Below are 25,116 nucleotides of genomic sequence, written 5' to 3'. Positions count from 1 at the left end.
TCAGAATTTTTAAAATTTTATTGAAGGTATACAAATTTCATGTATTTCCTATGTACAGATTCAGGAACACAGTGATACTTCCTATCCTCCCCTCCCTCCTACCCATGCCCCTACACTTCCTCCTCCCTCTCCCATTGCTTCTCAATTTTTACAAAGATCTATTTTAAGTTAACTTTATATTCATAAGATTAACCCTAAAATAACTGAAGAGTTCAACAAGTAGTATGAAGGAAAAAATACAGTTTCTCAACAGTCAAGACAAATGCTAAAACATTGAATCTAAAAATATTTATTTCATTCTTATAGATTACTTTTTGGATAGTTTATTAGTTACCACAAATCGGGGAAAATGTAGAGTATTTGTATTTTTGTGACTGGCTTATTTCACTAAGTATGTTTTCCAGTTGCATCCATTTTGCTGCAAAACACAGGATTTCTTTTTTTACAGCTGAGTAGTATTTCATGACGTGTGTGTGTGTGTGTGTGTGTACTATAATTTCTTTATCTAGTCTTCAGTTGATTGACATCTGGGTTGATTTCATATCCTAGCTATTGTGAATTGAGCTGCAATGAACACAGGGGTACAGATTACTCTTTCATATGCTGATTTCAATACATTTGAATAAATTCCCAGGAGTAGGATGGCTGGGTATTTGGTAAGTCTATATTCAGATTTCTGAGGTATCTCCATACTGTCTTCCATAGTGTTAGCACAAGTTGACATTCCCACGAAAAGTGGATTAGGGTACCTTTTTCCCCACATCCTCACCAGCATTTGTGTTCATTTTTTTTGATAGGCAGATTGTACAGTGAGAGAGAGAGAGAGACAGAGAGAAAGGTCTTCCTTTTGCCTTTGGTTCACCCTCCAATGGCCACTGCGGCTGGTGTGCTGCGGCCAGCGCACAGCGCTGATCCGAAGCCAGGAGCCAGGTGCTTCTCCTGGTCTCCTATGTGGGTGCAGGGCCCAAGCACTTGGGCCATCCTTCACTGCGCTCCCTGGCCACAGCAGAGAGCTGTCCTGGAAGAGGGGCAACCGGGACAGAATCCGGCGCCCTGACTGGGACTAGAACCTGGTGTGCCAGCACCACAGGTAGAGGATTAGCCTATTGAGCCGTGGCGCCAGCCATGTTCATTTTTTAAAACAAAATTGGAATCATATTATGCTCATGGTTTTATAACTAGAAACTGTTTTAAACATAATAATTATATATATGCAGTATTAGGTTGAATGGATAGGGCATAATCATTTTCTCCTCTCTGACAACACTTAGGTTATTTTCTATTCTTTTCCCTCTTGAACAGCTCTAAAGTATGTTTTTGAGCATTGAGTGATTTTTTTTTCTTTTTTTAAGATTTATTTATTTATTTGAAAGGCAGAGTTAGGAAGAGAGGGAGGTAGGTAGGGAGGTAGCGAGGGGGTGGGGGGAGAGATCTTCCATCCACTGGTTCAGTCTCCAAATTGCAACAATGGCCAGAGCTAGGCTGATCTGAATCCAGGGGCCAGAAGCTTCCTCTGGTCTCCCATGTAGGTACAGGGGCTCAAGTACTTGGACCATCTTCTGCTGCTTTCCCAGGTACATTAGTAGGTAACTGGCTCAGAAGTGGAGCAACTGGGACTCTCTCCACTGCCCATATAGTTTGCCACAGTGCTAGCCCCTGGGTGACTATTTTTTGATGTCTTTACTGGGTAGAGTCTCAGTGAAAAACAGATTGTGTGCTCAAAGGTCAGAGTTTGGGGAAAGAATGGGCTTGCTGATTTCTCCAGAAAACATAACAACAGAGGTCACGGCTTCTTAGTCCTGAAGAGGCGAGATGGTATGTGAAGCTGCAGTTCTAGTGAGGGTCCCCATCCTGGATTATAGGAGGATATTTCCCCGATAACCTATGGCCTTCCTGGGAAGGAGTCATGGGATTAAACACTCCTTTTACCTATCCAAGTTGTAGGTCAGCTTCTTGGTGAGTAGAAATCGGAACCTCCCTGTTTCTTTCAGAAACAGGGAACTCAAATCCTAAAGTGGGTTATTTAGTGTAATTGTAAGGGGGCCAGTCTTATCTCTACCACTTGGTTCTCACATCCACTCTTTCCAATGAGCTTTTTAGGAGATAGTGACATTCGTTGGTCATTTGTTTATAGCGTGTATTTCTTGCCATAGGATGACACTCCAACTTGGTGGAGTTTTTTGTTGCAGCAGATAGAGCAATTGAACCTTAAGTAGGAAACTACTGTTATGTCAACTGCTTTTGTGTAATAGAGCATATGGTAAGACTAGTGATTTCTGATCTGATACCCTTTTTTATAGTGAACTGAATTTCTTGATAAAGGAACTGGGTATAAAAACCAACAACTGGAAAATGAATTCACTAAGTTAGTGTTGGTTCACTGCCCAAATGACTGCAATGGCTGGGGCTGGGCCAGGCTGAAGCCAAGAGCCAAGAGTTTCATCCAAGTCTCCCATGTGAGTGCAAGGGCCCAGTACTTGGGCCATCTTCTGCTGCTTTCTCAGGCACATTAGCAGGGAGCTGGACCAGAAGTGGAGTAGTGCAGGACTGCTGACTGCTGGACTCGAACTGGTGCCCATAGAGGATGCTGGCACTGCAGGTGGTGACTTAACCTTCTATACCACTGCACTGGCCCCCATTTGTTTTTTATATAACTTTATTCCTTGCTTTGTTTTTTGCTTTCTTATGTATCACAATACTTTTTGATTGATTGTTGAAGTATTTTTATGGTGGGTACTTTTATATAATTTTTAGGTAATCCAACATCTGATTCACCTGAGTTCTGGCATCAGTTGACTATCCTCTCTCGTTCAAGTTGTGGTTTTCTTTGTTGCTTATATGTCAAGTGACTTTTGACCATATCCTGGACATTTTATCTATTGTCTTAAGGGACTCTCAGTCATTCCTATATCTTATCTTATATCATCTTTCAACATATGTATCTTTCAACATAGGAGGGGACTACTTTTTGGCTGTCTTTGTTGGCAGTGAACCTATTATTCCTTTCTGGGGAACTTGATCACCTGAGATTGTTTCATCCAGTGGAAGAACAAGCCCATGTACTTGTCTTCTCTTGCTGTAGGGTGTCACTGGGAAATGCTTGATTTGTAGCACAAAAGGCACTGTAAAACTGTGTTGTCCCGCTTGTCCTCTTGGTTGCCTCTTGTTATCTTTCCAGGGTTTACAGTTGTACTTAGTTGTATGAACAGAGAGAAAGGGGTTTATGCCATTTTTCTGGACTGAACGTACTGTGCAATTGCCCATTTGCTACCTTTCTGTCATTTGTTTTTGGTAAAGGATGTATGGAATCTAATTTTAAATTATTCACTGTTATGTCTTATGTTTGATATATTGGTATATTTCATTTTCCCATATAGTGATGTATGTTGTTAAAATTGTTTTTTATCTCTTTTCCCATGTTTTGAAGCTATAGGTAATATTTTTATTCTCTTAATTGTTAGCTTAAACATTTATGAAAGTATATTTAAACCTACCTTTATGTAGAACTCCTAAGAATAAAACAAGGGTTTCCAGCAGCTGTCTTGGGGTTCTATTAGAGATTAAACAGAATTATTGATTTTCCAGTAGGCTTTTAGTTTGAGACCCTTAAATGAGACACTGTTTTTTTTTTTTTTTTTTTTTTTTCTGCTCTGTGATATTGAAAAGTTAGCCCTCAAGTGCCACTTGGATCTCTTTGGAGAATTTTGAACAGCAGGTAAACTTCTGTACTCCTATAAATATCATTCAATTTTTTAGCACCTTTGACAAGAGCAATAGCTTTCAGTGCTTTTGACAATGGCATATTGTCCTTATTGCACTTGGAATAAAATCCAGAGCTTTAAAGCATGACTTATACAGCCATGAATGACCTGGTTACAGCTGCTACTTTCATACTGAATATTAGTCCATTTTCCATTGATATAACAAAACACCTGAAGCTGGGTAATGTATAAAGAAAAGATTTATTTAGCTCAGTTTTGGAGGCTGAGATTCCAAACAGCATGATGCTGGCTCTTGAGGACTCTGGATGTTTCACCTCATGGCAGATGACATCACGGTGTGAGCACATGTGAGAAGGAGAGATCACATGGTTAGGCAGGAAACCAAAGATCATGGAGAGGCAAGTCTTGCATTTCATAACCACTTTATCCTAAGATAACTCTCCCTGAAATCAGCATGAATTCCTTCTGAGGGTAGCACTCCCAGTGACCTAACTCCTTCCTATTAGATCAACTTTTTAAAGGTCCTACCACTTCAACACAACCACACTGAGTACCAAGCTTCCAACACATGAAACACACAGGAAAAACTACATTCAAACTATTGCACTCGTTATGTCCTACTATACTTGTAGGTTCCCTTGCTCACTGGGTCCCAGTAATAATGGCTTTTGGATATGTGAATGAGCATTTAGACCTGTTATCTATATCCAGGAGCATTTGGATTTGTCACCTATATCTGTGGTGCTCTTCCCAAGCACACTGGCAACTGGTACAATCCTCTAAGTTCATACTCAAATAATGCATATGCAGGGAGGTCTTCCCCAGCACAGTGCAAAAAGCTCTCCCATCATTCACTATCTCTTTATTCTACTTTAATTTCCTTTCAACAACTAACTGTCTATTATGCATTAATATATTTTGTGTCTTTGGGAGTGCGTGTTTGTGTGTGTCTATATATTTATATATGTATATAGATATATATACATATATGTGTGTGTCTCTCTCTATATATAGACACATACAAACATGCACACATATAACAAATGTAGAAAATATAAATTATTTCTTGTCTGTCTTTCTTGGTCATTGTTGAATTCTCAGTGCTCCAACAGTGCCTCATATTGTAAGCACTCAATAACTATTTGTCAAACAAATAAAGGAAAGCATAAGACTGAACTGAGAACTATGGGAGGTTGGCTTATGAAGATTGAATAGTTATGAAGTGCTTATGTTTATAAGTTAAATCAGGTATCCAGAGGTATAATAGTCATTCAGAACAATTTTCTCTGGTGCTATGTAGAGTGCTTTTCAGATCGGTTTGACTGAGAAGGCTTCTTATGAGGACATTTTTATCAGAATCTTAAAGTGAGAAGAAAGAGAACAACTAATTTTATTATCTCTTGGTTGTGTTAGAAGCATTGGTGAATTCCTGGTTCTTATTTTGCATGTTCTTTGCTCTTATATAGCATGTTCTTATTTTGTCTTCATTTCCTTCCTTAAACATTTATGAAGTTTAGAAAGGTTTCCCTGGGCTGGCGCTGTGGCTCACTTGGTTAATCCTCCACCTGTGGTGCCAGCATCCCATATGGGCGCTGGGTTCTAGTCCTGGTTGCTCCTCTTCCAGTCCAGCTCTCTGTTGTGGCCCCAGAGGGCGGTGGAGGATGGCACAAGTTCTTGGGTCCCTGCACCCACATGGGAGACCAAGAAGAAACACCTGGCTCCTGGCTTTGGATTGGTGCAGCACCGGCCATAGCGGCCATTTGGGGAGTGAACCAACAGAGGGAAGACCTTTCTCTCTTGTCTTCTCTCTCTCTCACTGTCTATAATTCTACCTGTCAAATAAATTTAAAAAAAGAAAGGTTTCCCATGGATCCAGATTTATTTGTATCTCTTCCAGTGGGACATCTTTAGCTGTAGCAAGGCTTTCATAGGAAAAGTTGTAACAATGTTAATAAAATGCTCTGATTTATGGGTTGTATGTAATACTTTCTTGTTAGTAGTTAATAAATCATACCAAATTACAAATCAGGCTGTTTCATGGCTTCCCAGTTCTCCTTGGCTATTTTTTTCTGGCATATAAGTTAACTTTTTTGATTTACTTTTATAAAAAGTAATCCTAGAGTGTATAACATGAAAGTCATGTAGCTTTTATATTCTCAGCTGTCTTGAGAAATGTGAAGATCAATCAGAATATAACACAATGTAAAAGAGTGAAGAACATTTTTTCACTGTAAAATTCATCACAGAGGACTCTAGTAAAGAGCACCATAGCCCACATCTGCTCTGCTCATTGAAGAGCATTATCAGCCTCAAGCTTCCAGGCAACTCTGTCTTTGTCTGCCACAAAAGTCTTGAAATTCCCACTCAGCTGAAGAAAACATTTTCCTATGGAGAGATTCCTTGGAAAACCCTAAGTTATATTGCTAATTCAGTAATGTGCCAAAAAGTGTGTTTTATCCAATGCTTGCTTGGCTACAGAAGGAATCCACGGATCTTCTAGTGATGACAATGACCATAGTATTGGCTTATATGGATGAGTCAATTTTATCAGACTATTGCTGAATCAGCATTTTAGCATTTCTGCAATAAAAGACTAGTGATGTCTCATATCTTGATTGATATTGCACAATAATCTTAAAATATAACTTAGTAGTAGATGGAGAAATAAGCAATGGCTATTATCTTCAACTGTACGTAAACCAAATTTTCTGAAGTATAAAAATGTATGTTTTTAACCTAAGGTTTTATAGGAGAAGGTGCTACATAATCATTTGATTTACCAATTTTTAAAAGAGAATAAGGTATATTTTTCCTCATATTTTGACTTTTAAAATCAAAAGACCGGTTATTTTGAACAGACTTAATAGATGCATTTTTGGGATAATTAATTGTCATTAAATATATATTAATATATAGTTTCTATAGGCACACATGAAGATGTGCATATATACTCTTCATATGTGGACATATACATATACTCATGTATGAAGAACTATCTCTATGTGGTGCAAAATTGAATTTTATTAAATTTCTGACTTCTCAATGGTATTTAATAATGATAAAGGTATGGCTACATTTGAGTTTTTCAAGTTTATAATTTTGTTTGCTTTAATAAAATTTGGATTACAGTAAGTTACTGGTTCTTAATGGGAGTGACTTTAGGCCTCAGGAAATCTTGGCTCTGTCTACAAACCTTGGTGGAGAGAGGTGCTACAGGCCAGGGATGCTACTCAGCATCTTCTGATGCACAGGTCAGCCCCAACAACACAGAATGACCTGACTCCAAATGTCTTCACTGTTTAGGATGAGAAACCCTGCCCTAAATATATTTATGATTTAGTTGATATAAAAGTGAACGTGGTTGAGAATTTAAAACCCATCATTTGGACTACGCAGCTTTTAAGTGGAGGTCAGCTAACAACTGTACCTTATTGAGTGGAATTTTTAAACTTATATAAGAATATTTCAAAATGTTCATGGAAATTGGAAATAAAAGATAAGTTTATTTTAGTGTAAAATGTCTTGAGATCCATGCATAATTTTTTCATGTTAGGTGTTTTTCCATTTAAAATATCCTCATATGTAGTCATGGCCACATTGATGCTTTCAGTATTTTTAGATGCTATGCAAGATCAAATACAGTGCAAGGCCACATAGTGGTGAGGTCCGGAGCAGCCAAGCTGCTTCCATGTCTGGTTCCTTCCTGATTCCTTCCCTTCCCATATCCATCATGGGTTCCTGAACATCCTCTCCTGTGCTGGGACCAAGGTAACAACGAGAGCAGAATTGCTTATGCATGTCCATGTTCCGTTTTCTATTTTCTTTTTTATATTTCCTTGAATACAACTTTCTACATCTGACTAGTATTGTGAAAATAGTGACACACTTCAGTTCAATAGACCTTTCCTTCCTTTCTTTGAAGGTAATAAAAACCGTGCATTATCTTTTTATTCTTTTAAAGCTCTAACTGTGAGGTTTAACTTTTAAAAAGAAATTGGAAATGCAATTTACTTGAAAGACCTTCTATATGGAGTGGCATTTCATTATATGCAATTGAACAATGTCCTTATACACAGATCTTAAAATAAAGAGATTGCTTTCCATTTGAATTTAGATTTAACATGGGCATTAAAACAAATCAATGAGGAATTCCTGCCTGTGCTATTGTACTTTTTCTTCATGAAGCTTCATTGTGTATATATGATAGTAAACTATTTATAGACTATCTATTTGAGCCAGATCTTTTACAGGAAGCAAAAGTCTGAGCCTACCTTATGTTCAATTCTTTTCATCTTAAAGACAAGGTTTTTAAAAAGGAACATTGCATATATTTTCAGTTTTCAGCTGATTCTCACCATACACCCTTTCTTCTAGGCGCTGGCACATCTCCATTTAATAGAATATGTCGGAGAGCAGACTGCTTTGCTAATAAAGGTACATTAAATGCTGTAATAGAATCTGCTCTAGCCACTGTTCTTTGATTTTGTAAAAAAAAAAAAGAGTCTGGAAAGAATAGGTCACGTTAATTATGTAGAAAGCACAGCAGGGAATCTTTTATCCTGGACAGACTAGGGATGAAGGAAGTCTTTTTCCAAAGAATATATAATTATAGATGCCTGATATTTTGTTTTTAATTTTTAGTTAAAACTTTTCTAAGTTGGAGCACAGTCAACATGAGTATTAGTAACTGAATGCTGAAGATGTCCTAACCCCAGAGCTCTGCTACACCATTGGTGAGACCAGTGTGCATAGCCACAATATTGTATGAGGAATGAGTTACTCTGCATCCCTCACTACCAGGTTAATTGGCCTGAGTTTGGCTGGGAATTGCTCTCCTCAGTTATTCATGGTAACCTAGCTCAGGTTTCTGGTGTAGGTGTGGCCCTGGTTTGTACACCAGTGCCTTCCTTGGTCTTGGAATTGTAACATCCCTTTGATCCCTTCTGAGTCTCACATGTTGTAAGATTAGATTCTAAGTATATGTGGTTTATCAGTACAGCTGTGGACACACTGCTGCTATTATCTGCTCCTTCCAGATGGTCCCAGAGGATAAACGCCTAGCTGCCGCCATCATCCTGGTTATATGGGTATCAGCCTTGGCATCATCCTTGATTGACAATATCCCATTCACTGCTACAATGGTGAGTTGCATGTGTGAGAGCCTTAATAGCTGAGCTGCGCTATAGCCCAGACCTGCTTCTGTGGAGTTTCCAGGTCTCTGCTACCTGGCTCTAAAGGCTGTCTTGGGAAACTCAAAGTACGTTGCTTATGGTTGAGAATTTCTTGGCAATCTTTCTCCATCTAAGCCTGATATTTTCAACCTTATGAGTTGAATAAGAAGAATTTTCAGACAATTTTCAAATTAAAATGTCATTCTTGTTCTGGATGTTGGATTCAAAGAATGGTTAATTTGCACACATATAATTTCAGGTGTATCTTTTAAGTGACTTCTTAGATACTCATCATTATCATATTCATTTGACCTCGAAAAAGGATGCTTTCTCTTTCATGCATCTTCTTTCCCTAGGTGCTTTTATACAATCTTTTCCCCTACCACTGGAAGTATTAAGGTGGACATCTTTGGAGGTAGCACCTGACATAGGAAGCCCTTTTTTAGAGGTAGTAAAAGTTAAAAACCAACACTACCCCCCCACCCCAAGAAAAACAGCACTTCACATTAGCCTTTGCTTTTTTCTTAATCTTATTTTTGTTTTAATTCCTACTTTCCTAAAATGGTCAGGAAGAACATATTGTAGAGGGTTGAACTAGGTCCAGTGGATTGTAATTAGGTTTAATAGAATGGGCAGTTACAGGAATTAACAGGTCAGATTTTGCAGAAAGTAGATCTGGACTTAAGTCGCAGCTCTGCCATTGTGAGAGCTAAGGGAGCCCTAGAGCTACAGAACCAGAAATTTGTGTAGCTCAAGGGGGCTGTTTTCTCCAAATCAGGCTGGTGCTGATCCTGGTACTTATGGGCTATGTAGGTTGCAAATCTACCCCGAGGGGTGGACACTCAGAGAGAGCACCCTCTGGTGGGGGATACCAGCCTCAGAAGGGCACTTCAGTGGTGCCAGTACTTGAACTCAGGTGCTCCAATATGGGATGTGGGTATTTTAAGTAGCATCTTCTTTATAAACATATTTCATTTACAGCTATTGGTTTTCCCGTCAGCACTTTTTTCACACATGTTTTTGTTGTTGTTGTGTTTTCATTTTCATTTGTCTAAGATATTTTCTAATTTCTTTTGTGATTTATTCTTTGATCCATTGGTTTAATATTTGTAAACTTTTGAAGCTTCTGTCTGTATTGATTTCTAGTTTCATTCCATTTTAAAATTTTATTTAAGTTATATAAGTTTCAAGTATTTCACATATACAGATTTAGGACCATAGGATGCTTCCTATCCTAACCTCCTTCCTGCCCATGCTCCAACCCTTCTCCCTCCTCCATCTCCTATTCCCACACTTAATTTTTCAAAGATTTCTATTTTCAGTTTACTTGATACTCATAAGGTTAACCCTACAATAAATAAAGAGTTCAACACATAGTCTGAAATTAAAAAAAAAAACAGTTCCTCAACAGAAGAGACAAGGGTTGTAAAAAATATTCAAATTTCAAAATGTCCATTTCACTGCAAAACATTATGGTTTAGGTTTTCTATTAGTTACTCCAGATTAGGGAAAGCATGGGATATCTGTCTTTTGGGACTGGCTTATTTTACTAAGTATAATGGTTTCCAGTTGCATCCATATTGTTGTAAAAGACAGATTTCATTTCTTTTTACAGCTAAGTAGTAATCCAGAGTGAATATATACTCACTCAGTTGATGAGCATCTGGGTTGATTACACATCTTAGCTATTGTGAATTGAACTGCAATAAACATGGTGGTACAGATAACTGTTTCATATGCTGATTACATTTCATTTGGGTAAAATCCAAACAGTGGGATGTCTGGGTCATATAATATGTCTATATTCATATTTCTGAGGTATCTCCATACAGTCTTCCACAGTGGCTGGACCAGGTTACATTCCCACCAACAGTGGACCAGGATACCTTTTTCCCCACATCCTCACCAGCATTTCTTATTCATTGATTTCTGTATGAGAGCCACTATAACTGGAGTGAAGTGAAACCTCATTGTCATTTTGAGTTGTATAATCCTGATGGCTAGTGATCTCAAGCATTTTCTCATGTGTCTCTTGGCCATTTGAATTTCCTCTTTTGAAAAATGTCTGTTCAAGACATTCGCCCATTTTTTAACTGGATTGTTTGTTTTGTTGCTGTTGAATTTCTTGAGCTCTTTAATAGATTCTGGATATTAACCCTTTATCTGTTGTTTGGTTTGCAAATATTTTCTTCTATTCTGTCGATTACCTCTTCATTTTGCATTTTTTTTTTTTGCAATGCAGAAACTTCTCAGCTTCATGTAATCCCATTTGTGAATGTTGGCTTTGATTGCTTGTACTTCTGGGGTCTTTTCCAAAGTTATCATCTACTCGCATGTAATGCAGAGTTTCCCCAATGTTCTCTAATAATTTTATGATATTGGTTAATAGATGTAGGTCTTTGACTCATGTTGAGTGGAATTTTGTATAAGGTATAAGGTAGGGGCCTAACTTCATATTTCTGCATGTGGAGATCCAGTTTTCCTAGAACCATTTGTTGAAGAAACTGTCCTTGCTCCAGGGGTTAATTTTAGTTCTTTTGTCAAATATCAGTTGGTTGTAGACATGTAGATGAATTTCTGGAGTTTCTATTCAGTTTCATCGGTTGACATGTCTGTTTTTGTGCCAGTACCAGGCTGTTTTGATCATACTGCCTTGTAGTATGTGTTGAAACTTATATTGTGATGGTTCCATTTTAGTTTTTATTGTTTAAGATTGCTTTTTCTATTCAAGGTTTCTTGTGTTTTTTTTCTAGATCTGAGAAAAATGTCACTGGTATTTTGATTGGGTTCACATTGAATTTGTAGATTGCTTTTGGTAATCTTGACATTTTGATGATGTTGATTCTTCCAATCCATGAACATGGAAGATTTTTCCATTTTTTGGTATCCTCTTCTATTTCTTTCTTTTTTGTTTTTTAATTTTAATTGTAGAGATCTTTGACCTCCTTAGTTAAATTTATTCCAAGGTATTTAGTTTTTTTTGTAGCTATTGTGAATGGGACTAATCTTAAAAGTTCTTTCTCAGCCACTCCATTGTTTGCATATACAAAGGCTATAGATTTTTGTGTTATTTTATATTTGACACTTTGCCAAACTCGTGGAGTAGTTACAATAGTCTCTTGATAAAGTCTTATTGTCCCTTCTATATAGAATGATGTCATCTGCAAATATGGATAGTTTGACTTCCACCATTCCAATTTGTATCCCTTTGATTTCTTTTTCTTGCCTAATGGCTCTAGATAAAACTTTCAGAACTATATTAAACAGCAAAGATGAGAGTGGGCATCCTTGTCTGGTTCTGGATCCTAGGGAGAATGCTTTCAACTTTCTCTCAGTCAATGGGTTGTTAGCCATGAGTCTGTCATAAATTATCTTGATTGTGTTAAGGTATGTTCCTTCTATACCCAATTTGTTTAAGATTTCCACCATGAAAGGACATTGTATTTTATCCAATGCTGCCTCTGCATCTATTGATATAAGCATATAGTTTTTCTTCTATTTGTTAATGTGATGTATCACATTGATTTGCGAATGTTGAATCATCCCTGCATACCAGGGATAAATCCTACTTGGTCATGATCTTTCTGGTGTGTTGTTGTATTTGATTAGCTAATATTTTGTTGAGGATTTTCACATCTATGTTCATCAGGGATATTGAACTGTAGTTCTCTTTCTCTGTTGTTTCTTTTTCAGGTTTAAGAATTAAGGCAAAAAAAAAAACTCATAGAAGGAGTTTGAGAGGATTCCCTCCATTTCAATTGTTTTGAATAGTTTGAGAAGAAGTGGAATTAGTTCTTTAAATGTCTGGAATTCAGCAGTGAAGCTATCTGGTCCTGAGCTTTTCTGGGTCTTTATTACTGATTCAATTTCCATATTGGTTATGCTCTGTTGAGGTTTTCTATGTGTTCATGATTCAATTTTGGTAGATTGCATGTGTCCAGGAATCTCTCATTTCTTCTGGGTTTCCACAATTTGTTAGGATACAGGTCTTTGTAGTATTTCCTGATGATTCTTTTTATTTCTGTGTTATCTGTTTTTATATTTCCTTTTTCATCTCTGATTTTATTGATTTGGGTCTTCTCTTTTTTTAATTAGTTTTTTAAGAAACCAGCCTTTTATTTCACTGATCTTCTGTATTCTTTTTTTGTTTTCAATTTTTCTTTCTCCTCTAATTTTAATTATTTCTTTCCTCCTGCTGATTTTGAGTTGGTTTGTTGTTGTCTTTCTAGATACTTGAGATGCATTAATAACTCATTTATTTGGTACTTTTCCAATTTCTTGATGTACGTATTAATTGCTATAAACTTCCCTGTCAACACTGCATCTGGGGGCTGGTGCTGTGGTGTAGTGGGTAAATCCACTACCTGCAGTGCTGTCATCCCATATGGGTGCCAGTTAAGTCCTGGCTGCTCCACTTCCAATCCAGCTCTGTGCTATGGCCTGAGAAAACAGTGGAAGATGGCTCAAGTCCTAGGGCCCCTGCACCCATGTGGGAGACCCAGAAGAAGCTTCTGGCTCCTGGATTCGGATGGAACAGCTCTGGCCATTGCAGGCAATTGCAGACTGAACCAGTAGATGGAAGACCTCTCTCCCTTTCTCTCTCTCTGCCTCTCCTTCTTTCTCTGTGTAATTCAAATAAATAAATGAATATTTGAAAAAAACTGCATTTGCTGTATCCCTTAAGTCATTTTTAAAAATTTTATTTAAGTTATACAAGTTTCATGTATTTCATATATACAGATTTAGGAACAGATTTAGGGGAGGGACTTCCCTCCCTCCTGCTCACAGTCCAAAACTTCGCCCCACCCGGGTTCCTATTCTTAATTTTTGCAATGATCTATTGTCAGTATACTTTGTGATCATATAGTTAATCCTCCTCTAAGAAAGAGTTCATCAAATAGTATGAAGAGAAGGAAAACAAACCAAATGAAAACAAAACAATACAGAAGATTGTTCTGCAATGGAAGAGATAAGTGCTCTAAACAATCATCAATTCTCAAAATATCTATTTTGCTCTGATACATTACATTTCAAGGATTATATTAGTTGCATCAGATTAAGGAAAACATATGGTATTGTCTTTGTAGGATTGGCTTATTTCACTAAGTATAGCGCTTTCCAGTTGTGACCATCTTGTTGCAAAAGACAGAATTCATTTTTTTTACTCTATAGTGTTTATTTAGCATAATTGCTTTATCCATCAATAGTTGTTGGACATCTGGGTTGATTCCATACCTTAGCTATTATTAATTGTGCCACAATGAACATGGTTGTAGAGATAATTCTTTCATATACTGATTTCTTTTGGTTTGGGTAAATTCCGAGGAGTGGGATGGCTGGATCATATGGTAGATGTATATTCAGATTTCTGAGATCTCTCCATACTGTCTTCCACAGTGGTTGCACCAGTTTACATTCCCACTAGCAGTGAATTAGGGTACCCTTTCCTCCACATCCTCACCAGAATTCGTTGTTCGTTGATTTCTGCATTAAAACCATTCTAATTGGAGTGAGGTGAAAGATTGTTGTGGCTTTGATTTACATTTACCTGATGGTTAGTAATCCTGAGCATTTTGCAAGAGTCTATTGACAATTTAAATTTCCTCTCTAAAAAATTCCTGGTCAAGTCCTTTGCCCATTTCTTCACTGGATTTTTTGTTTTGTTGTTGCTGAATTTCTTGAGCTCTTTATATATTCTAGATGTTAACCCTTTATCATTTGCACAGTTTGCAAATATTTTCTACCATTCTGTTGATTGCCTCTTCATTTTGCTAAGTGTTTCTGTTGCAGTGCAGAAGCTTCTCAGCTTGTTGTAATCCCATTTGTCAATTTTGTCTTTGATTGCCTTTGCTTCTGGGGTCTTTTCAAAAAAGTCTTTTCCTAGGCTAATGTCTTGTAAAGTTTCCCCCATGTTCTCTAATAATTTGATAGTTTCAGGTCATTGATTTAGTGTCTTGATCCACTTTGAGTGGATCTTTGTGTAGGGTGTAAGGTAGGAGTCTAATTTCATTCTTCTGCATATGGAGATCAATTTTTTTCAGCACCTTTTGTTAAGGAGACTGTCCCTGCTGTGCGGATTGATTTTAGCTCCTGTATCAAAGAGAAGTTGGCTGTAGATGCATGGATTTCTGGAGTTTCTATTCTGTTTCATTGGTAGTAAGTCTGTTTTTGTACCAATACCAGGCTGTTTTGATTATAACTGCCTTGTAGTATGTCTTGAAATCTGGTATTGTGATGCCTCCAATTTATTTCTGTTTAAAAGATTGGTTAGCTGTTTGAGATCTCTTGTGTTTCCATATAAATTTCAGCAACATTTTTTCTATATGTGAGAAAAATGTCTGGTGTTTTTGAATCATATTGCATTGAATCTATAAATTACTTTTGAAAGAATGGACTTTTTATGATGTTGATTCTTCAAATCCATGAACATGGAATATATTTACATTTTTTTGGTATCTTCTTCTATTTCTTTCTTTAATGATTTGTAATTCTCATCATAGAGGTCTTTGACAATTTGGTTAAATCTATTCCAAATTATTTGATTTTTTGGTAGCTATTGTAAATGGGATTGATTTTAGAAGTTCATTCTCAGGCTTGCATTGTCTGTGTATATAGAGGCTGTTGATTTTTGTGTCTTGATTTTATATCCTGCTACTTTATCAGACTCTTCTGTGAGTTCCAATAGTCTTGGTAGAGTTTTTTGGATCTCTATATATAGAATCATGTTATCTGCAAATAGGGATAATTTAACTTCTTCTTTCCCAGTTTTTATCCCTTTGATTACTTTTCTTTCCTAATGGCTCTGGCTAAAACTTCCAGTACTATATTGACTAGCAATGATGTTAGTGGACATCCTTGTTTGGTACCAGATCTCAATGGGAATGATTCCAACTTTTCCCCATTAATAGGACACTGGCTATGGGTTTATCATGAACTGCTTTGCTTGTGTTAAGGAATGTTGCTTCTATACCCAGTTTATTTAGAGTTTTCATCATGAAAGGGTGTTGTATTTTATCAAATTCTTTTTGCATCTATTGAGATAATCTTATGATTTTTGTTCTTCAGTTTGTAATGTGATGTATCACATTGATTGGCTTTCAAATGTTGAATCATCCCTGCATACCCGGGTTAAATCCCACTCTGTCTGGGAGGATGATCTTTCTGATGTGTTGTTGCATTCTGTTGGCTAGAATTTTGTAAAGGATTTTTGCATTTATGGTCATTAGGGAAATTGGTTTGTAGTTCTGTTTCTATGTTGCATCTTTTTCAGGTTTAGGAATTAAGGTGATCCAGGCTTTACAGAAAGAATTTGGGAGTATTCCTTCTCTTTCAATTGTTTTGAATAGCTTGATAAGAATTAGAGTTAGCTCTTCTTAAATATCTGGTAGAATTCAGCAGTGAAGCCATTTGGTTTTCAGCTTTACTTTTTTGGGAGTGTCTTTATAACTAATTCAGAAAGCCTTTGTTTGGGGTTTGTTTAAGTTTTCTATGTGTTCATGGCTCAAATTAGTTAGGTTGTATGTGTCCAGGATTCTATCCATTTATTCCAGGTTTCCCAGTTTGTTGGCATACAGTTCTTTGTAGTAATTTCTGATGATCTTTTTATTTCTGTGGTGTCTGTTGTTACATTTGCTTTATTTATTTATTTTTTATTTATTTATTTTTGACAGGCAGAGTTAGACAGTGAGAGAGACAGAGAGAAAGGTCTTCCTTTTTCCATTGGTTCACCCCCCACGGCCGGCATGCCGCGCTGATCCGAAGCCAGGAGCCAGGTGCTTCCTCCTGGACTAGAACCTGGGGTGCTGGTGCCACAGGCGGAGGATTAGCCTAGTGAGCCACGGTGCTGGCCTACATTTGCTTTTTCATCTCAAATTTTATTGATTTGGGTTTTCTCTCTCCTTTTTTTGGTTAATTGGTCCAATGATGTGTCGATTTTGTTTATTTTTTCAAAAAAGAGGTTTTCATTTTGGTGATCTTTTGTATTTTTTTTTTTTTGCTTCAATTTTGTGGATTTCTTCTCTAATTTTAATTATTTCTTTTCTCCTGCTAGTTTTGAGTTTGGCCTCCTGTTGTTTTTCTAGGACCCCCCCCCCCTTTTTTTACAGGCAGAGTGGACAGAGAGGGAGAGAGACAGAGAGAAAGGTCTTCCTTTATTGTTGGTTCACCCTCCAATGGCCGCTGTGGCCAGTGTGCTGTGGCCGGCACACTGCGCTGATCCAAAGCCAGGAGCCAGGTGTTTCTCCTGGTCTCCCATGCGGGTGCAGGGCCCAAGGACTTGGGCCATCCTCCACTGCACTCCTGGGCCACAGAAAAGAGCTGGACTGGAAGAGGAACAACTGGGACAGAATCCAGCGCCCCTACCGGGACTAGAACCTGGGGTGCCGGCACTGCAGGTGGAGGATTAGCCTATTGAGCCATGGTGCTGGCGGTTTTTCTAGATCCTTGAGATGTGTTTATAGCTCATTTGTTTGGTGCCTTTTAAGTTTCCTGATGTAGGCACAGTTGCTTTAAACTTTCCTCTAAACACTACTTTTGCTGTATCACATAAGTTTTGATACGTTGTATTGTCATCTTCTTTGTTTCCAGAAATTTTTTGATTTCTCTTTTAATTTGCTCTATGACCCTTTATCATTCAGAAGCATGCTGTTTAGTCTGAATGTGTTTCCATATATTCTAGAGATCCCTAGATTGCTAATTTCCAGCTACATGCCATTTGTAGTCTGTGAAGATGCATGGTATGATTTCGATTTTTTTTTTGGAATTTGCTGAGATGTGCTTTATGGCCTAGCCTGTGGTTAGTTCTAATGAAAGTTACATGCACTGGTGAGAAGAATGTGTATTAGGCAACTGGATAGAAGGTTCTATAGATTTCTATTAGGTCCATTTGGTCTATAGTGTCGATTAATTCTGCTGTTTCCTTGTTAATTTCTGTCTGGTTGATCTTTCTATTGCTGAGTTGGGGTATTGAAGTCCCCAATTACTATTTTATTTGAGTCAATGTCTGCCTTAGATCCTTAACATGTCTTTCAAATAGCTAAATGCCATATAATTAAGTACATATATGTTTATAATAGTTATATCTTCCTGTTGAATTGATCCCTTAATCATTACATAGTGCCCTTTTTTGACTCTTTGAACAGTTTTTGTGTTAAATTCTATTTTGTTTGATATTAGGATGGCTACACTAGCTCTTCTTTGGTTTCTGTAGCATGGAATATCATTGTCCATCCTTTCACTTTTAGTCTGCGTGCTTATTTGTTGGTTAGATGTGTTTCTTATAGGCAACACATAGATGGGTTTCCTTTTTAATCCACTCAGCAAGTCTGTGTCTTTTAACTATAAAGTTGAGGTTATTTACATTCAAGGTCACTATTGATAAGTGATGATTTTGCCTTACCATTTAGCCATAAATATTCCTATTTTTTACTTTGGATTTCCTTTGTACTTTTACTGTGAGATTTTCTTCCTCTACCTTCTTTCATAACGATGACCATGTTTCTGTGTTTTGCACATCCTTAAGCATCTTTTGCAGAGCTTGTTGGGTGGTGACAAATTTTTTCAATTTCTGTTATGGAAGGTCTTTTTTTCACCTTCATTCATAAATGAGAGCTTTGCGGGGTATAGTACTGTGGGTTGACAGTACTTTTCCTTAATACTTGGAATATATCTTGCCATTCTCTTCTAGCCTATAGGATTTCTGTGAGAGGTCTGCTGTGAGTCTAATTGGAGATCCTCTGTAAGTAATCAGGCATTTCTCTCATGTACATTTCAGAATCTTTTCTTAATGCATTACTGTGGAGAGTTTGATTACAATGTGTTGTAGTGAATGTCCTTTCTGGTCATGTCTATTAGGAGTTCTGTATGCTTCCTGTACTTGGATGTCACTTTCTTTCTCCAAATTAGGGAAGTTCTCTGTTATTATTTCATTAAAAAGCCTTCTAATGCTTTCTCTCTTTTCTTGCTTTCAGGAACTCCTAGAACTCATAAATTTGGTCATTTGTTACTATCCTGTAGATTCCCAACAGTGTTTTTTAGTTTTCTAATTTCTTCTTGTTTTTGGTCTGTATAATTTCCTGTTCTTTGTCTTCTGAGTTGGATAGTCTTTCTTCTTTCTCACCAATTCTGTTTTTAAGGCTTTCCATTGCATTTTTATTTGTTCTATTGAATTATTCATTTTTTATTTATTTGTTTGAAAGTCAGAGTTACACACAGAGAGAGGGAGAGGCAGAGAAAGAGGTCTTCCATCTGCTGGTTCTCTCCCCAATTGGCTGAAATGGCTGAAGCTGTGCCAATCTGAAGCCAAGAGCCAAGAGCTTCTTCCAGGTCTCCCACGTGGATGCAGGGGCCCAAGGATTGAGCTATCTTCTATTGCTTTCCCAGGCCACAGAAGAGAACTATATTGGACGTGGAGCAGCTGTGTCTTGAACTGGCATCCATATGGGATGCTGGCACTGCAGGCAACACTTCACCTGCTACACCACAGTGCAGGCCCCTGAATAATTCATTTCTAAGATTTCATTTTGATTTCTCTTTAAGATTTCGATTTTGTGGGAGAAATTTTCTTTCATGTCATTTATGGATTTAATTAGTTCATGCATTTGCTTTTGATAACTTCTATGTAATCTTCTGATCAATATTTTGAATTCCTTTTCTGACATTTCTTAAATCTCATCATCTTCACAATCTAATATTGAAATGTTGTTTTCTCTTGTGGGGGATCATGTTGTCTTCCTTATTCTTGTTTGTTGAATTTTGTACATTTGTTATTCAGCATATGTGGAGATACCTATTTGTTTCTTTGTTTTTTCACTGTGGCAGCTCAGCTTTTTAAAAATGATTTATTTACTTATTTTGAAAGTCAGAGTTAAACAGAGAGAAGGAGAGACAAGGAGAGAGATAGAGGTCCTGCCTCTGCTGGTTCACTTTCCAGATAGTTGCAATGGCCGGAGCTACACCAATCTGAAGCCAGGATCCAGGAGCTTCTTCTGAATCTCCTTCATGGGTGCAGGGGCCCAAGAACTTGGGCCATCTTCTACTTCTTTCCCAGGTCACAGCAGAGAGCTGGATCGGAAGTGGAGCAGCTGGGTCTTGAACCAGTGCCCATAGGGACTTCCAGCACTGCAGGTGGCAGCTTTACCCACTACGCCACAGTGCTGGCCCCCACTGTGGTGTCTTTTATCTTTGTAATATACCTTGTAGAGTGTCTGCTCTCAGTGAACATCTAGAGGCTCTGTTCATTTTTCCAGGGTCAAGGTCGTGTCTAAGGTGATATACCCAGATTTGGCATGGTAAATCTTTTTTCCTCAGAGAGGAGGTTTATTATGCTCTGCTGAGTTCCTCTCCTCAAAGGAGACCAGTGCCTGAGTGCTGGAACCAGTGGGTATAATATTCATCCACTCTGCCCCAAGGATCACTAAAAGATCTGTGCAGTTCTCAGTGTAAGCTCACATTCCCCAGCAATGCCACCAACCAGGTAACCAGGGAGCCCTGAGCATGTGGAGCTTCCCACAGCGACTGCCTAAAGTCCCAGGCACACCATGATCCCTCCCATACACCCTCAGTTTTTTGTACAGTCCCTGCACACAATTCTCCATAGTCATAAGCACCCAGCCCCCGTCAGCTCTCCCCATGAGACTCAGAAGTCTTCACTTGGCTGGTTGCTGTATGCAAACACAGGCTGGCACAGCTGTTACATATGTACAAAATGTTACCTATTCTCTATCAGCTTCTTACAGGACACAGCTGAAGGGTGATGAGAGAGAGAGAGAGAAATGTGCCCCTTCTTTTTTCTCCCCTAGTTGGCAGGTACACTATCCCTCACGGGGTTCCAAGCTGGATTCCCTCTAGGATCTTCCTGCAGCATCATTGCCAGTGGCTTGGGCTGTTGCAGTCTGGTCTTCATTCTTCAATGCTGGTGCAGAGGCTCTTGGCTATGGGGTTCCTCTCTTATTTCCACTCTTATATTAAACAGGGATCACTTTTCAGTTAAGTTTAAACACATAAAAATAATTGTGTGTTAATTAAAGAGTTCAACCAATGGTACTAAGTAGAACAAAAAAAATACTAAAAGGAATAAAATAGTTGTTCCTCGACAGTCAGGACAAGGGCTGATCAAGACATTGTTTCTCATAGTGTCAGTTTCACTTCTACAGGTTTATTTTAGGTGCTCAGTTAGTTGTACAGATCAGGGAGAACATATGATATATGTCCCTTTGGGACTGGCTTATTTTGCTCAGCATGATGTTTTCCAGATTCCTCCACTTTGTTGCAAATGACTGGATTTCATTGTTTTTACTACTGTATAGTATTCTATAGAGTACATATCCCATCATTTCTTTATCCAGTCTACTGTTGAGGGCAGTTAGGTTGATTCAATGTCTTAGCTATTGTGAATTGAGCTGCAATAAACATTTAGGTGCAGACAGCTCTTTATTTGCCAGTTTAATTTCCTTTGGAGAAGTTCCAAGGAGTGGGATGGCTGTGTCATGTGGTAGGGCTATATTCAGGTTTCTGTGGAATCTCCAAACTGTCTTCTGTAAGGCTTTACAAGTTTGCATTCCCAACAGTGGATTAGTGGGCTGTTTCCCCCAAATCCTCACCAGCATCTGTTGTTAGATGATATCTGTATGGAAGGCATTCTAACTGGGGTGAGGTGCAGCCTCATTGTGGTTTTGATTTGCATTTCCCTGATTGCTAGTGATGCTGAACATGTTTTCATGTGTCTGTTGGCTGTTTGGATTTCCTCTTTTGGAAAATATCTATTTAGGTCTTTGGCCTATCTGTTAAGTGGTTGTTTGTTTTGTTGTTGTGGAGTTTCTTTATCTCTTTGTAGATTCTGGTATTAAATCTTTATCAGTTGCATAATTTGCAAATATTTTTCCAATTCTGTCAGTTGCCTCTTCACTTTCCTTACTGTTTCTTTTGCCATACAGAAACTTCTCAATTTGATGTAATCCCAATTGTTAATTTTGGTTTCGACTACCTGTGCCTCTGGGGTCTTTTCCAAGACATCTTTGCCTTTGCCTATATCTTGTAGGGTTTCTCTGACATTCTCTAATTATTTGTTGGTGTCGGTTCATAGGCTTAGATCTTTAATTTACATTGTGTGGATTTTTGTGTAAGGTGCAATGTAGGGGTCTTGCTCCATGCATCTAAATGTGGAAATCCAGTTTTCCCTGCACTATTTGTTGAATAGACTTCCTTGCTCCAGGAATTGGTTTTAGATCCTTGATCAAACATAAGTTGGCTGTAGATGTCTGAATTGATTTCTGGTGTTTATATTCTGTTCCATTGGTCTATCCATCTGTTTCTGTACCAGTATCATGCTGTTTTAACTATAACTACCCTGCAGTAAGTCTTTAAACATGGTATTGTGATGCCTCTGGCTTTTTTTGTTGTTGTACAAGATTGCTTTAGCTATTTGAGGTCTCCTGTGTCTCCATATGAATTTCAACATCATTTTTTCCAGATCTGAGAAGAATGTCTTTGGTATTTTGATTGGTATCACATTGAATCTATAAATTGCTTTTGGGAGAATGGACATTTTGATGATATTGATTTTTCCAATCCATGAGCATGGAATATTTTTCCATTTTTTGGTATCCTCTTCTATTTCTTTCTTTAATATTTTGTAAATCTCATCGTAGAGATCTTTGACATTCTTGGTTAATTTTATTCCAAGGTATTTGATTGTTTTTGTAGCTATTGTGAATGGGATTGATCTTAGAAGCTGTTTCTCAGCCAGAGAATTGCCTGTGTTTACAAAGGCTCTTGATTTTTGTGCATTGATTTTATATCCTGCTACTTTGCCAAACTCTTCTATGAGTTCCAATAATCTCGTTCTTTGGGTCCCCTAAATAAAGAATCATATCATCTGCAAAGAGGGGTAGTTTGACTTCTTCCTTCCCAATTTGTATCCTTTTTCTTTTCTTGCCTAATGGCTCTGTCTAAATCTTCCAGTACTATGTTGAATAGCAGTGGTAAGAGTGGGCATCCCTGTCTGGTATCCGATCTCAGTGGAAATGCTTCCAACTTTTCCCCATTCAATAGGATGTTGGCCGTGGGGTTTTCATAAATTGCTGTGTGTTAAGAAATGTTCCTTCTATACAAATCTGCTTAGAATTTTCATCTTGAAAGGGTGTTGTGTTTTATCAAATGCTTTCTCTGCATCTATTGAGATAATCATATGGTTTGTTTATGTGGTGTATCACATTGATTGATTTGCATACATTGAACCATCCCTGCATGCCAGGAATCAATCCCATATATTAAGTATATATCCCATATATTAAGTAAAGATTTGAACAGTTTGTACCCACATAGAAACACAAATTGACAAATACTGTTTGAGTACTAGTTATAGCATTAAATCACAATGTACAGCACATTAAGGACAGAGAGCCTACATGAGGAGTAAGTGCACATTATAAACTTTCCTCTTAACACTGCTTTTGCTGTATCCCATAAGTTTTGATTGTTGTGTTGTTATCCTCATTTGCTTCCAGAAAGCTTTTTTGATTTTTCTTTTGATTTCTTCTATGACCCACTGTTCATTCAGGAGCATGTTGTTCAGTCTCCAAGTGTTTGTATATGTTCTAGAGATTCCTGAGTTGCTAATTTCCACCGTTATTCCATTGTTGTCTGTGAAGATGCATGGTATGATTCTAATTCTTTTGAATTTGCTGAGACTTGGTTTATGACCTAGTATGTCGTCAATCCTAGAGTGAGTTTCATGCACTGCTGAGAAGAATGTGTATTTTTCAAGTGTAGGATTGAAAGTTCTGTAGATATCTGTTAGATCCATGTGGGCTATAGTTTCGATTAAATCTATTGTTTCCTTGTTGATCTTCTGTCTGGTTGATCTGTCCATTTCTGAGAGTGGAGTATTGAAGTCCCCCAGTACTATTGTATTGGAATCTAAGTCTTCCTTTAAGTCCCTTAACATATCCTTTAACTAAACTGGTGCCCTGTAATTAGGTGCATATACATTTATAATAGTTACATCTTCCTGTTGAATTGATCTCTTAATCATTATATAGTGCCCCTCTTTGTCTCACTTCACAGTTTGTGTGTTAAAGTTTATTTTGTCTGATATTAAGATGGCTACGCCAGCTCTTTTTTGGTTTCTGTTGACCTGGAATATCTTTTTCCAACCTTTTACTTTCAGTCTAATGCACCTTTGTTGGAAAGATGTGTTTCTTGTAAGCAGAATATAGATGGGTTTTGTTTTTTAATTCATTCATCCAGTCTCTGTCTTTTAAGTGGAGAGTTGAGGCTATTTACATTCAATGTGACTATTGATAAGTAGTAACTTTTCCCTGCACTTTTTCCAAAGATATTTCTAATATATGCTTTGAACTTCCTGTTATCTTTTACTGAGAGATTTTCTTCCTTTACCTTCTTTTGTATTGATGGCCGTGTGTCTGTGTTTCTGTGTGTAACATATCCTTAAGCATCTTTTGCAGGTCTGGACAAGTGGTGACAAAATCTTTCAATTTCTGTTTGCTATGAAAGGTCTTTATTTCACTTTCATTCACAAATGAGAGCTTTGCAGGATATAATATTCTGGGATGGAAGTTTTTTTCGCTTAGTACTTTGGCTATATCTCATCATTCCCTCCTAGGGTTTTTGATGAGAAGTTTGCTGTGAGTCTAATTGGAGATCCTCTGAGAGTAATCTGGCATTTCTCTCTTACACATTTTAGAATCTTTTTTTATATTTCACTGTAGTAAGTTTGATTACAATGTGTAGTGGTGAGGATCTCTTCTGATCATGTTTATTGGGAGTTCTGTGTGCTCCCTGTACTTGGATGTCTCTTTCTTTCTCCAAACCTGGGAAGTTTTCTTCTAGTTTCTCACTAAAAAGGCCTTCTAATCCTTTATCTCTCCATGCCTTCAGGAACTCCTAGAACCCCAATATTGGTTTTTTTAATAGTATCCTGTAGATTCCCAAAAATATTTTTTAGATTTCTAATTTCCTCTTCTTTTCTTTGGTTTGATTATATCCTTTCCTCTGCTCTGTCTTCTAAGTCTGTTATTCTCTCTTCTGCTTCACTGATTATGTTTTTATGGCTCTAAATTCTGTTTTTCATTTGTTTTATTGAATTCTTCATTTTGTTTTGATTTCTCTTCAATATATCAATTTCATGTTCTATTAAATTCCTCATTTCATTTTGATTCCTCCTTAAGATTTCATTTTCATGAGAGAGATTTTCTTTCATGTCC

General features: G+C 37.5%; 1 protein-coding gene across 1 annotated transcript in view; it reads left to right on the top strand.

The window, feature by feature from the left end:
* Nucleotides 1-25,116, top strand: part of OCA2 (OCA2 melanosomal transmembrane protein) — a 369,302-nt gene that overhangs the window by 221,530 nt on the left and 122,656 nt on the right. The window contains exons 20-21 of the mRNA XM_008269748.5: nt 8,097-8,156; nt 8,759-8,863. Of these exons, the coding sequence (XP_008267970.2) occupies nt 8,097-8,156; nt 8,759-8,863 (165 nt within the window). The remainder of the gene's footprint in view (nt 1-8,096; nt 8,157-8,758; nt 8,864-25,116) is intronic.

Source organism: Oryctolagus cuniculus, chromosome 12, assembly GCF_051225735.1.
Source record: "Oryctolagus cuniculus isolate XC-2025 breed Fujian yellow rabbit chromosome 12, ASM5122573v1, whole genome shotgun sequence".
In the NCBI taxonomy this organism is placed as follows: Eukaryota; Metazoa; Chordata; class Mammalia; order Lagomorpha; family Leporidae; genus Oryctolagus; species Oryctolagus cuniculus.
The sequence above is the reverse complement of the archived record's forward strand: the minus strand, read 5'-3'. Positions and strand labels throughout refer to the sequence as shown.